Source organism: Mercenaria mercenaria, unplaced genomic scaffold (assembly GCF_021730395.1).
Source record: "Mercenaria mercenaria strain notata unplaced genomic scaffold, MADL_Memer_1 contig_1188, whole genome shotgun sequence".
NCBI lineage: Eukaryota > Metazoa > Mollusca > Bivalvia > Venerida > Veneridae > Mercenaria > Mercenaria mercenaria.
The window spans coordinates 40721-56003 of NW_026459169.1; the positions used below are offsets into that span (position 1 = coordinate 40721).

At 37.8% G+C, this 15283-nt stretch overlaps 1 protein-coding gene across 1 annotated transcript; it reads right to left on the reverse strand.

Moving 5' to 3' along the window:
• Window positions 1-2028: 2028 nt before the first annotated feature.
• Window positions 2029-14953, reverse strand: LOC128551506 (stomatin-like protein 1; the record flags this gene model as incomplete). The annotated part of the gene is made up of 5 exons (XM_053532394.1): window positions 2029-3123; window positions 4048-4278; window positions 9318-9433; window positions 12634-12689; window positions 14750-14953. Coding segments are annotated over 5 exons (852 nt in total), but the record flags the coding sequence as incomplete, so codon positions are not given.
• Between the last annotated feature and the right edge of the window lie 330 nt (window positions 14954-15283).

Genomic DNA, 15283 nt, shown 5'->3' on the forward strand with positions numbered 1-15283 from the left:
CCGACACCTTACACAAACAGTATGGTTAGTTACGGCTTACACATACAGTATGGTTAGTTACAGCTTACACATACAGTATGGTTAGTTGTAGCTTACACATACAGAATTATTAGTTGTAGCTTACACAAACAGTATTGTTAGTTGTAGCTTACACATACAGTAAGGTTAGTTGTAGCTTACACATACAGTATGGTTAGTTACAGCTTACACATACAGTATGGTTAGTTACAGCTTACACATACAGTATGGTTAGTTGTAGCTTACACATACAGAATTATTAGTTGTAGCTTACACATACAGTATTGTTAGTTGTAGCTTACACATACAGTAAGGTTAGTTGTAGCTTACACATACAGTATGGTTAGTTACAGCTTACACATACAGTATGGTTAGTTACACCTTACACATACAGTACGGTTAGTTACAGCTTACACATACAGTATGGTTAGTTGTAGCTTACACATACAGAATTATTAGTTGTAGCTTACACATACAGTATTGTTAGTTGTAGCTTACACATACAGTAAGGTTAGTTGTAGCTTACACATACAGTATGGTTAGTTACATCTTACACATACAGTATGGTTAGTTACACCTTACACATACAGTATGGTTAGTTACACCTTACACATACAGTATGGTAAGTTACAGCTTACACATACAGTATGGTTAGTTGTAGCTTACACATACAGAATTATTAGTTGTAGCTTACACATACAGTATTGTTAGTTGTAGCTTACACATACAGTAAGGTTAGTTGTAGCTTACACATACAGTATGGTTAGTTACACCTTACACATACAGTATGGTTAGTTACACCTTACACATACAGTATGGTTAGTTACACCTTACACATACAGTATGGTTAGTTACACCTTACACATACAGTACGGTTAGTTACAGCTTACACATACAGTATGGTTAGTTCAGCAGTCATTCAGGCTGATGAAAGAATGTGGATGTCCTATTCTGGTTCCTTTATTAGTCCTCTAGCTAACAACTGGAGGGGACTATAGGAAATGCCCCCTGTCCATTATTATTATTATCATTTTTTACCAGATTTTTATAGCGCTCTTTTCATCCATAAAATAAATGTTCAAAAGCGCTGTACAAACTACATATCACAGAATGATATGGACACACAATACAACACAAACAAGAGCACCGCCTTGCGGGTGCTGACGCTCATCTGATTTTTTTTTTGTATAACAGAAATATTGTCCTACCCATGATTTTCTAAGTCTAAAAAGGGCCATCATTCTTGCAAAAAGCAGGATAGAGTTATGTTTCTTGATGTACATTGTTATTTATGATGGTGAAAAATTGTTGCAAGTTTTAAAGCAATAGCTTTGATAGTTTAGGATAAAAGCTGACCTAAACATAAAACTTAACCAAGAAATCTGATATTTTCTAAGTACAAAAGGGGCCATAAATCTTGCAAAAAGCAAGATGGAGTTATGTTTCTTGCTATACAGGGTCAGCTTATGATGGTGAACAAGTGTTGCAAGTTTTAAAGCAATAGCTTTGATAGTTGAGGATAAAAGCTGACCTAAACATAAAACTTAACCAAGAAAACTGATTTTCTAAGTCCAAAAGGGGCAATAATTCTTGCAAAAAGCAAGATGGAGTTATGTCTCTTGATGTACAGGGTCTGCTTATGATGGTGAACAAGTATTCCAAGTTTCAAAGCAATAGCTTTGATAGTTTAGGAGAAAAGTTGACCTAAACATAAAACTTAACCAAGAAATCTGATATTTTCTAAGTACAAAAGGGGCCATAAATCTTGCAAAAAGCAAGATGGAGTTATGTTTCTTGCTATACAGGGTCAGCTTGTGATGGTGAACAAGTATTCCAAGTTTCAAAGCAATAGCTTTGCTAGTTTAGGAGAAAAGCTGACCTAAACATAAAACTTAACCAGGCAACGCCGACGCCGACGCCGACAACCGCTCAAGTGGTGACAATAACTCATCATTTTTTTTCAAAAAATCAGATGAGCTAAAAATGTATATATATCAACAATAAAAGGTATTTAGCCTGAATCAGATTTTACTCTACATTTAAACTAGATATTATAAAGAATAATAAACAACAGTAAATAGTTTCTATTGCAAAGTCATATACAGCTTGTTTTCCAGTGCAAAGTTAGTTTCAATAGACCTTTAAAGAAAAAGTGTTTTTAATCACACCCATCCATCCACAAATCTGGATCCTGCAATTACTCAAGCTAGGTTCATAAAACTTGGTATATGAATAAAGGGCAATACATGTGGATTATGCACATGCTTGTAGGTCAAAACTCAAGGTCACTACTGAAGGTCAAGTAAAAACTGTTTCCGCTCCATAACTTTTATATGCATTGATGGGTTATCTTAGTGCTATGCAGAAATGTTCCACATGATGAGACAATGTGTCAACACATGACCTATTCTTGTCAGTCAAAGGTCAAGGTCACTATTGAAAGTTTCCCACCAGTAGGGGACTTCTGTATTGCCTCTGCAATACTAGGTCACTTGTTTTAAATAAAATGAGAACCAGATACAGAATTTATGAATAATGCTCCATATTTGCTCCGATTTCTTTAATGAAAACTAGGAAAGTAAAATACAAATGCTCCACCTACAAGCTTAGCAATTTTGTGTGGTCACAGGAAGATTACTTTTAACAGACAGCTCAGTAGGAAAGGGAAACAACATTCAACTTTGTCAAAATACTGCTCACAATACAGGAGATAAACTTTAATTGACGTAGTAATACATCAATCCTAGCTTGAGCTAATTTCACTGAGTCTAAAATAATTATTACACTTTGGCACATTTAGTTCAAACGCTGATAAAAATGGACGTTACATACACTATCATTAAAATCTAACACTTTTGTCTCATATATTCACTACAGTATGTCCAGCTACAGAGCTACTGGTTGTGTTACTGACAACCTTGTCCATCACTTCTTCCAGTCTCATAGCAGCTGATAGGTCACCTGACACTTTTAGTCTCCCACTCATATAGGCTTGTAAAGGTTTGAGTTGGTCTGCAAACATTCGCTGCATATCCCTCACTGATAGATCTAGCGTCACGTCTGGTTCATGCATAGTAGCTGGCCCTTCCCCAACAAATCCATTTCCTGGAATTACAGAATGAAATATGTTACTTTACCGTTCTTTATTAAGAAAAACATTCTGACATGGTTTCATCAGGTAGAAAATACGGCCTCTAAAATGTTAAAAGGTTTTTCTACAAGAAGATGTAGTGTCTACACTCTAGAAAAATAAAACCTTACATCCATTTTTTGTGGTACTTGATGCATGGCCTTTGTCACATGTGCATGTTTGTTTTTGCTATGTTAGGACTTTGTGAAGCATAGAAACAATAAAGTCATATGATGACATTTCCAGCTTTTCATGGTGAAGAAAGAATCCAGGAGCCCCTCCAAGTATTATTTCAGGCATGGGCAGGCATCTGGGTAGAACTATCAACTTTCCATAAGCAGGCTGGATGGCTTCCTCTGACACATGAAGAATTCTACACCCCATGAAACATTTCAAACCAACATCGATGGGTGGCAATTCATTCCAACCTTAACAACTTGGCCATGGAAGTACATGTGCATGTACATGTGTGCAACATGTAACTACAGCCTGTGAAACTCTTATTCAGATGAACTTCATTCCAAGATACAGAACTTTGATTGTCAGTAGCAAATACTAACTATCCATTGACCCCATTAATGGATAACTGATAGAACACGATATTCATTTAATTGAACACAAAAAACTCATTCCAACCAAGTTTCATGTACATCAGGTATAAAATGTGGCCTCTAAGAGTGTTTAATTTTTTTCTTACTTTGGCTTCCCATCCTGAAGTACAGTGAAACATTGCTCACTCGGGCATCGATACCTAAATTCATGAAGTTCCCAATGTTTTCGTTATATGCTCTACATCAGGATCACTTGAAACCCTGTATGACTAGATCATTTTACTAATCCCCTGCAACTTCGTGGGATCATAGTTTTAATGCAAATAGTTCAAATTTACAAAAACTCACCACGTTTTAAATCTAAGTAGAAGGTTCCACCATTATCACCAGACAGATTAAACTGGTATACAGCATTAACAGTTCTCACTAAGGACTCACTAAGGACACCTCGAACCAGTTCAACAAGATGTGCAGGTGTAACCTGAGGTAACAACTTTACATCTTCAGTTGCAACAGCAGCTCCAGCAGCCTCTTGAGATTCATTGATTGCCTGCAGAGGTGTATTCCTCTGTCCTTGACCTGAAATAAGTGAAATAAAAACTAGAGTTATTACAGCAGGTAATCATTACCTCAAGATGACTCTAAAAAGTTTTGTGAAAATCCTTGCAGCAGTTTAGACAACACGGAATGGACCCAAAGTACACCTTTTTGACCTTATATCTCAGTGTAACCTTGACTTTGACCCTAGTGAACTATTTCATGGGACTACATGCTATCTTAATGAGGTAAACAAGTAACATAAGTTTTATGAAAGTCCTTCCAGCAGTACAGACGTTAAGAAACAGACAAGATATAAAGATCTTTGATTTTCATTAACTTGAACAAGCAGCCTGCAGGAAGCTTTCTGTCCATTGTCTTGATGAGGTAAACAATTAATGCTTGTTTCATGAAAGTACTTCCAGCAGGGGTGTAAAATTCCACTCGCCCGCTCGCATTGGCGAGTTAAAATCTGGATAGGACGAGTGGATCTCGCTGTATACTCGACCGATCGGGCGAGTGGTTTTTACGTCGTAGCTTTAATGAAATTCAGAAATTACATCTTGAAAAACGTCAACAAACTTTAAGATAGTTCAGTTGCTACTTTGATTGACTGGAATTTACCCGCGAATCGTAAAGATATCAAAACGTCATGCCGGTAATTTTCCATTCCGAGAGCACGTGCGACCTGTCAAATTTACATCTCCGTTACCTTTATTTATCAACACGTACACAAAAAACGCGCATAGTGCATTCATTTTTTAACATTATCGATTCAGTTTTTCAACATCGCTTGAGAAGTAATACAATTTTAATTCTACTAAGATTTCAATAAAATATCGACGGAAATGTAAGCAAATTTGTATGAAAACGGTCGAATTTTCATATAATCATTTGTTAAATTTCAAACAGCGCGATCTTAATTACTGATTTCTTTCTAAGTGAAAATAAGTGATACATACTATGGGCATAAAATTCGGACTTTTGACCAGAAAGAACAAAAGACAGAATTAAAAAATCTTAAATAATGAAAAAGCTGCAGTAATTTATATACATTGAGTAAAACGATTTTTTGGTAAAAAGGTTTCTGTTAGTGCGACGGAATAGGGTACGTGACCTCGTGAACGTAAATAGAAATGTAATTTTAAAATAAAACAAAATGATGTTGCTGCGTTTTTAAATAAGTTTTAAATGAATCTTTGTAGATCTACATGTATTTTTTTTTATAAAATATTCTTCTCAAACGATAATGTAAATTCCTTGAGGGCAAATAGGTCACATGGCGCGAAAACTGTAATATGACGTAATGCCATGACAATCTCGTGCAGCAATACCGCTTTGATCTCCACATCAGATGTCATGATACCGACACACTTCTTTTAGCTCTTTGAGAGGATGTTAATTGATGATGAAAACAGGCCAATTACTTAGTTTATCGACAGAATAATTACCGATGATCGTCAACATTTTTTTCGCTTTCAAGACGGGTAGGTGTATGATGATTATTGTGTCCATATTTTTAGGACACTTTTCAAAATAATTATTTTTCGGGAAATAAGTTGAGAAAATGCAAATAACTGATGTTTAATACTTTCCTGACACTTTGGCAAACTACGGTAGGGGTTAGACTGATTATTTTTACTATCAATGCAGTTATTATGGAGAGCAACTTGATGGTGGAGATGACAAAATTAGTGAAAGAAAAATGTCTGGTTTGAAAAGGAAATTTAAGAGTAACAAAAATGAATAATAAAAAGGAAACGTAGTGTACGAGCTATGTGTTATGTTTGAAATTTTCTTGTTGTATATAATACTCCTTCCATAAAACATGACAATATTAAAATATTAGGGCGAGTGACTGTCCACTGAGGGCGAGTAGATTTTACTAGCTACTAGTCCTGCAGGGCGAGTGGTGTGAAAAAGAATTTTACACCCCTGAGACTTCCTGCTGTTTAGAAGACAATCCAGTAGTGTGGACATGAAATGAAGCCATTTGACCTTTGACCTCCAAAGTGCAATCTTGACCTAGAGTCATGCATTCATAACATCTTATTGTTGAGGTAAGATCAGGTTTAAATCAATTTGGATAAACAACTGATGCTAGTTTTATGAAAATCCTTCCAAAAGTTTAACAGATATAGTGCAGACATGAACAAAATTCTATTTAACCTTTGACCTAACTTTTTATTCTGTTATTGATTTTCATACTTCTCAAGTATTTTAAATCAGATAAATGTCATCTTAAAAAGTAAAAAGAAACACCTAAACCATAAAAGAATGCATGGGTTTAGTGTATTTATTAAAAAAAAAAAACAAGGCAGTCTGAAAGACAACTAAATCCCCCACCACTGGTATGGATGGTGAAAGGGTAAACCTTTGACCTTGAGCTGTGACCTTGACCTTGAACTGACATGGCTGACCCATGAATTCTGCACATCATCTTGATGAGGTGATCATTTGACCCAAGTTTCATGAAAATCTTTCAAGGGGTTTAGGAGATACAGCGCTCAAACCTTTGACCTTGAGTTGTGACCTTGACCTTGAGTTGACATGGTTGACTCATGAGTTCTGTGTGTGTTCGGGTTTAACGTCTTTTTCAACAATTTTTCAGTCATATAAACAACGGTGTCTACTTGTAGCAGTGAGCACAATGCCCAACTTTATAGTGCTGCCTCACTGGAATATCACGCCGCAGGCACGTGACATGATACCCCACCCAGTCACATTATACTGACACCGGGCTGACCAGTCCTAGCACTACCCTCTTAATACTGAGCGCCAAGCGAGGAAGTAACTAGTACCATTTTTTACGTCTTTGGTATGACGCGGCCGGGGATCGAACCCACGACCTCCCGCACTCGAAGCGGACGCTCTACCACTAGGCTACCGAGGTGGTTCCTCATGAGTTCTTGACGAGGTGATCATTTGACCCAAGTTTAATGTAAATCCTTCAAGGGGTTTAGGCGATACAGAGTGGGCACAAAATGGAAGGCTCAAACCTTTGACCCTAAGTTGTGACCTTGACCTTGAGCCGGCATGGCTGACTCATGAGTTCTGCACATCGTCTTGATGAGGTGATCATTTGACCCAAGTTTGATGATAATTCTTCAAGGGGTTTAGGAGATACAGAGCGGACATAAAATGGAAGACTCGAACCCTTGACCTTGAGTTGTGACCTTGACCTTGAGTTGACATGGCTGACTCGTGAGTTCTGCACATCGTCTTGATGAGGTGATCATTTAATCAAAGTTTCATAATTATCCTTCAAGAGGTTTAGAAGATACAGAGTGGACATGAAATGGAAGGCTCAAACCTTTGACCTCGAGTTGTGACCTTGACCTTGAGCCGACATGGCCCACTCATGGGTTCTGCACATCGTCTTGATGAGATGATAATTTGACCAAAGTTTCATGATTATCCTTCAAGGTGTTTAGGAGATACAGAGCGGACACGAAATGGAAGGCTCAAACCTTTGACCTTGAGTTGTGACCTCGACCTTGAACCAACATGGCTGACTCATGGGTTCTGCACATCGTCTTGATGAGGTGATCATTTGACCAAAGTTTCATGAAAATCCTTCAAAGGGTTTAGGAGATACAGAGCGGACACAAAATGTTACGGAAGGACGGAAGACGGAAGGACGGACGAAGACCATTCCTATAACCCCCCACCACTCGTGGCGGGGGATTAACAACAAGAGGACCATGATGGTCCTGAATCGCTCACCTGTCCCCACATGACCCAGTTTTGATCTGAGTATGACGTCGTTTTTTTTCTATTATTTGACATAGTGACCTAGTATTTGAGCTCATGTGACCCAGTTTTGAACTTGACCTAGATATCGAGATAAAAATTCTGACCAAGTTTCATGAAGATCCATTGAAAAATATGGCCTCTAGAGAGGTCACAAGGTTTTTCTATTATCTGACCTAATGACCTAATTTTTGAAGGCACTTGACCCAGTTTCGAACTTGACCTAGATACCATCAAGGTGAACATTCTCACCAATTTTCATGAAGATCTCATAAAAAGTATGGCCTCTAGAGAGGTCACAAGGTTTTTCTATTAATTGACCTAAGGACCTAGTTTTTAAAGGCACGTGACCCAGTTTCGAACTTGACCTAGATATCATCAAGGTGAACATTCTGACCAATTTTCATGAAGATCTCATGAAAAGTATGGCCTCTAGAGAGGTCACAAGGTTTTTCTATTTTTAGACCTACTGACCTAGTTTTTGACCAAAGTTGACCCAGTTTTGATCCCATGAAAAATATGGCCTCTAGAGAGGTCACAAGGTTTTTCTATTATTTGACCTACTGACCTAGTTTTTGACAGCACGTGACCCAGTTTTGAACCTGACCTAGATATCATCAAGGTGAACATTTTGACTAACTTTCATGAAGATCCATTGAAAAATATGGCCTCTAGAGAGGTCACAAGGTTTTTCTATTTTTAGACCTACTGACCTAGTTTTTGACCGCAGTTGACCCAGTTTCGAACTTCACCTAGATATCATCAAGATGAACATTCTGACCAACTTTCATAAAGATCCCATGAAAAATGTGACCTCTAGAGTGGTCACAAGCAGAAGTTTACGCACGGACGCACACACGGACGGACGACGGACGCTGCGCGATCACAAAAGCTCACACTGTCACTCTGTGACATGTGAGCTAAAAACAAGCAAGTTCAGTAGGACCACCCAACTATAATTTTGTTGTTATTTTGTAATATTACTTTTTGGAAGTATTTAAATCATGTAAAAGAAAACAGTTAAACAAACCTGTGCTGGAATGTATCAGTAACTGATAACTTATCCACTTGAATCTGACACAGGATGAATATCATACAAGTATGCTGTCTTTCATCAAATCACTACTTACAACATTTGTGATGCAAGAGGATCAAACTACAGACCTCGATCTTAATTCATAAGTCTCAAACTCCAATTGCTCAGCCAACTGTGCGGGCTTCCTGGGTAAGCTGGCTCAGTTTCTGGGGGTATACATCGCTTCCATCACTGAACTGTCTAAAATTCTCAAGCAAATGTAGTATATTTTCAACAACAAAAAAATACATACCGGATGATAAAAATGACTGTGCTAGGTGCTGGAATACTTGTGTGAGACCTTCTTGTCCTCCCAGCCCTGGTAAACTTGCTCCAGTTTTAGCAGCTTGTAATACCTTTATTGGTGACCTGAAAGAAGGGTTACATCATAGGATGGGAGCAAAATTTAAAGAACTTGACTGTTGTAGCCCAAAGGACTGGAACAACAAAAGGAAAACTTCAAAAAACAAATCTAAGTCCACAAAAAAAATATTCAAAGTCCACAAAAAAAATCGTTATCAGGTACAGGTATGTAAAAATACACCTAAAAATTGGAGGTACCATCCATGTTGTACCACAGAAAAGTGGTCTCGGTTTTTCCCTACGGCCAATACCGGTAATAAAAAAGTTTCAAAATAAGCTATTTATAGTAATATAAAAGAAAGATCTGCCAAACAAGAGGGTCATGATGACCCTGGATTGCTAACCTGAGTAATATGAGCTTACTTGGGGTCCTCATGTAATTATAGTTAAACAGTCTTGGAAATAGGATCAGATGATTTTTTAAGTATTTTTCCTATACAACTCATAATAACTAAGTGACCCCAGGGCAGGGCCTCTTTTAACCCCAGGAGCATAATTTGAACAATTTTGGTAGAGGACTACTAGACAATGATTCATACCAAATATCAAAAGCCTAGGTCACATGGTTTCAGACAAGAAGATTTTTGAAGTTTTTTCCTATATAAGTCTATATAAAACTTGGGACCCCCGGGGTGGGGCCATATTTGATCCTAAGGGGTCCATTTGAACAATTCTGGTTCAGGACCATAAAACAATGCTACAAACCAAATATCAAAGCTCTAAGTGTTGTGGTTTCAGAAGAAGATTTTTAAACTTTTTTTCCTATATCAGTCTATGTAAAGCTTGGGACTCCTGGGGCAAGGCCATATTTGGCCCTAGGGAGATACTTTGAACAATCTTGGTAGAGGACTACTAGATGATGCTACATACCAAATATCAAAGCCCTAGGCCGTGTGGTTTTGTACAAGAAGATTTTCAAAGTTTTCCCTATATAAGTCTATATAAACCATGTGACCCCCGGGGCGGGGCCATATCTGACCCTAAGTCCTCTACTAAAATTTGAACAATTTTAGTAGAGGACTACTAGACAATGCATCATACCAAATATCAAAAGCCTAGGTCACATGGTTTCAGAAAAGAAGATTTTTAAAGTTTATTCCTGTGTAAGTCTATATAAAACTTTACAAATTGTTGACGCACACCGCACGACGGACGACTGACGACGGACATTGAGCGGTCACAAAAGCTCACCATGAGCCTTTGGCTCAGGTGAGCTAATAAAAACAAGAGCACTGCAATGTAGAGCAATATACACAAAGCAAAGTCATATATGACCTTTGACCCTTAAGTGTGACCTTGACCTTAAAGCAAGACACCCAAAACCTGCGCTCTGCACATTGTCTCAGTGTGGTGAACATTTGTGTGAAGTTTCCTTGAAATCCTTCAAGGGGTTCAAGAGTTACAGAGCGGACACAAAATTGCTAACGGACAGACGGACGGGCGGACACTAGCGTCATAACATAATACATCCCTTCGGGCGTATAACAAAGATACTGTAAAGCGGGTTATAATTCGCGGAGGTTTAATTTTCGCTATATTCGCGGTCAATATTGACAGCGTGAAATCTAAACACCGCGATTTTTTGTTACCATGAACATATAAATTTCACCAAGGAAAACCACTCTATTACAAACTTTACTCATGAGCATTATTGACATTGTTTTTGTTACTTTAAATTGTGTACGTCAAATTGCAATGTACTGTGTCAATGCTTGCCTGGGCTACATTCACCACCTTCAGTGATAGCTCTAGTTTTATATAACAAGAGCTGTCAGTGGACAGCGCGCTCGACTATTCTCAGTGCTTGATAGTATAATATAAGCTATGAGTAAAACTATAACATTACAATAAGCATATTCTAAGTCGAAAAGGGGCCATAATTCAGTCAAAGTGCTTGATAGAGTTGCCTCCTCCTTTTTACAGACTGGGGTCATGACGGTAAACAAGTATGCAAAATATCAAAGCAATAACTCAATGGACTTTGAAAATATTTGGGGTGGTACGCAAACTTTAACATTTATTCTAAATCGAAAAGGGGCAATAATTCAGTCAAAATGCTTGAAAGAGTTGCCTCCTCCTTTTTACAGACTGGGGTCATGATGGTAAACAAGTATGCAAAATATCAAAGCAATATCTCAATGGACTTTGAAAATATCTGGGGTGGTACGCAAACTTTAACATTTATTCTAAGTCGAAAAGGGGCCATAATTCAGTCAAAATGCTTGATAGAGTTGCCTCCTCCTTTTAACAGACTGGGGTCATGATGGTAAGCAAGTATGCAAAATATCAAAGCAATATCTCAATGGACTTTGAAAATATTTGGGGTGGTACGCAAACTTTAACATTTGTGTGACGCTCACGCCGACGCCGGTGCGAGTAGGATAGCTCCCCTTCCCATATTCTTCGAATAGTCGAGCTAAAAATAGGCGTATTTTGAAGACAAAAATATGATACTAATAATAGATAGACTATAATCTTTAACAGAGATAAAACTGTGAACATCAAAACTGACACATTGCCGATAATTAATTGCTATTTCATCTTCAAAGTTTAACAGATGTAACAAATGACGATGACACCATTTGTTATTGGTTTGAATTGATAAGTTGGTGTCATTTGAAAAATGCTATTCGGAGATATTGAAAATTTCTTTCTATCCATTCATAAAAATATTTAAATTTTAAAAAGGAAACAACAAATATAACAATATTTTATCAGTTACTAGTATATTTTCAAGAAAACGAAACTCGATGGTTCAGTGAGACTGATTACGCTCTCCACAAAGGAGGTAATTTATTATCAGGTGCGATATAAATCCTACTTTCGTTTTCAATCTACCTCAAAATTTGCGTAATTATTATCATTTGCATGTCTAGGAAGAGTGTCCAACCTTTCTGTTGTTTACAACAAAGGTTTACAATTCGTGGCCGAAGTAGTTTCCGCGAAATTAAGAAACCGTGAATTCAAAACTCTTCAAAAACTGCGAACATTTGGCACCGTGAAAATAACCCGCTATACAGTATGTTAAAATTACACAAATTACAGCTGTATTCCTCAAGTGATACTGACACGTGAAATTAACCTTTACCCTGCTAAATTTCTATAATGGATTGGTCCATCATTCAATTTCGGCAATACCATATATCATTCAAATGGGTGTTTACTAAAAATTAACTGACTGAATAGTGAACAGTTCTCCTACTTACAATTCAAGTCTACATATATCAGCTCCCCATCCTCTTGCAGTATTATTACATTCGGCCTGTAACATAAAGATTTTCAGCTACAAAATTCAATATTTCAAAATGAAACATTTCCATACTAATTCTACTTTACAAGAAAATACAAAAGTATAAGAGCACACTAGGACATGGAACAAAACATGTTCCCATAAATCTTTTTAACATTTTTGGGATATTAGTACAAGTTACAAACTGTCAGCATCTTTACAGATATATCACTGTGTAGCTTAAACATAGATAACAGGTCTGTATAATTCATAATACACATGACACATACTTATATAATATTTTTTCACCATTAGTTGTTGAGAAATTCCTTACAACCTTTCTTACTTAAGCTAAGTGACCGTTTTCTAGATTTAACTCCAGTATACTGTTGGTGGTTTTGTTTGGACTCGTGAACATGGTTTCAACAGGGTATGACCTGTAACCTCTGAATTTAGGGTAGTTACTGCCACAGCTGCCACTCCAGTACATATAAAGTCTTATCAATTAAATTTGTAAGAAGAGCCACTTGAAGTATAGAATGTGGACAATTTGACTGTTGTGTTTGGTTAAGCACCATTTTTTAACAAAAACTAGAGTTGTCACAGGAGTGACAAATTATACCCCCACAATATGGCCTTGTCACAGAACTAAGCCGATGTCAAAGCTGAACTTACTTGACCTTTGACCTACTGATATCAAAATCAATAGAGGTCATTTGATGGTCATGATCAACCTCCCTATGAAGTTTCAAGATCCTCGGCCCAAGCGTTCTCAAGTTATTGTCCGATAAAGGTTTAAATGTTCCAGGTCACTCTGACCTTTGACCTTTGGAACTCATTAAAGGTCATCTGCTGGTCATGACCAACCTCCCTATTAAGTTTTGTGATCCTAGTCCCAAGCGTTCTGAAGTTATTGTCCGAAAACAGTTTAAATCTTCCGAGTCGCTGTGACCTTGACCTTTGACCTACTGACCTCAAAATCAATAGGGGTCATCTGCTGGTGCTTATCAACCTCCCTATCAATTTTCATGATCCTAGGCCCAAGCATTCTCAAGTTGTCATCCGGAAACTGTTTAACTGTTTCGTATTATTGTGACCTTGACCTCTGACCTACTAGCCTCAGAGTCGAATGTGACCTGTATTCAATCATGTTACACCTGTGTACAAAAATTTATGATCCTAGACCCAAGCATTCTCAAGTTATCATCCGGAAACCGTTTAACTGTTCCAAGTCACTGTGACCTTGACCTTTGACCTACTGACCTCAAAGTAGAACTTGACCTGTATTTCATGATGTTACACCCGTGTACTAAAATTTATGATCCTAGGCCCAAGCGTTCTCAAGTTATCATCCGGAAACCATTTAACTGTTCCAAGTCACTGTGACCTTGACCTCTGACCTACAGACCTCAAAGTCGAACTTGACCTGTATTTTACGATGTTACACCTGTGTACCAAAAAGTATTTAAATCGGTCCAGCCTTTCATGAGTTATCATCTGGAAACCGTTTTACTGTTCAGGGTCACTGTAACCTTGACCTTTGACCTACTGACCCCAAATTCGAACTTGGCCTGTATTTTCTGATGTTGCACTTGTGTACCAAAAATTATTTAAATCGGTCAAGTCATTCAAGAGTTATCATCCGGAAACCATGAAAACCAACGGACCGACCGACCGACAAGCTCACTCCTATATACCCCCCACCCCAAACTTTGTTTTATGGGGGTATAATAATTCACTCATGTAATGGCAGTGAACCTACTCAAATTTCCTGGATTCTGTACCGGTACATACCTGTTCTCTGCAAGTAACTGTCAACTACCCCACATGAATCAGAGATGAAGGACAAAATGATTTCAGGCACAATGTCTTTATCAACAGGCGCAGAGAACAAACTCCTGGCCCAGGGATCAAACTCAAGACTTGCAATTGATAGATCTGCGCTCTCCATATTGAGCTAAGCGGGCAGAAAAACAGTTCTCAAAAGGTAATGAAATGTGCAAAACATATAATGCTCTCTAGTAACAGCTTAAGGGGAACTTGAACAGAAAAACTACAATCAAGTAGACTCCAAATCATAAATGCTGACTCACAACAATTTTAGCAACATTATCATCTTTCCTATCCTCTATATCCTGCAGGTCATATTTTGTGAGCGTGTTCATCAGCCTGTTTCTCACCAGTCCCCTCAGCTGGGTGTTCAAATCCTGCACTGACGTCACAGACTTTACTGGATCTGTGACCTTGTAGTACACATCCGCTCCTAACTCTATTATTCCAGCATCTGACGTCAGTAACTGTAATGTAAGAAACAAGAGGACCATGACAGTCCTGAATCGCTCACCTGTCCCCACATGACCCAGTTCTGAACTGAGTATGACGTCGTTTTTTCTATTATTTGACATAGTGACCTAGTTTTTGAGCTCATGTGATCCAGTTTTGAACCTGACCTAGATATCATTAAGATAAAAATTCTGACCAATTTTCATGAAGATCCATTGAAAAATATGGCCTCTAGAGAGGTTTTTATTATTTGACCTACTGACCTAGTTATTGACGGCATATGACCCTGTTTTGAACTTGACCTAGATATCATCAAGGTAAACATTTTGACCAATTTTCATGAA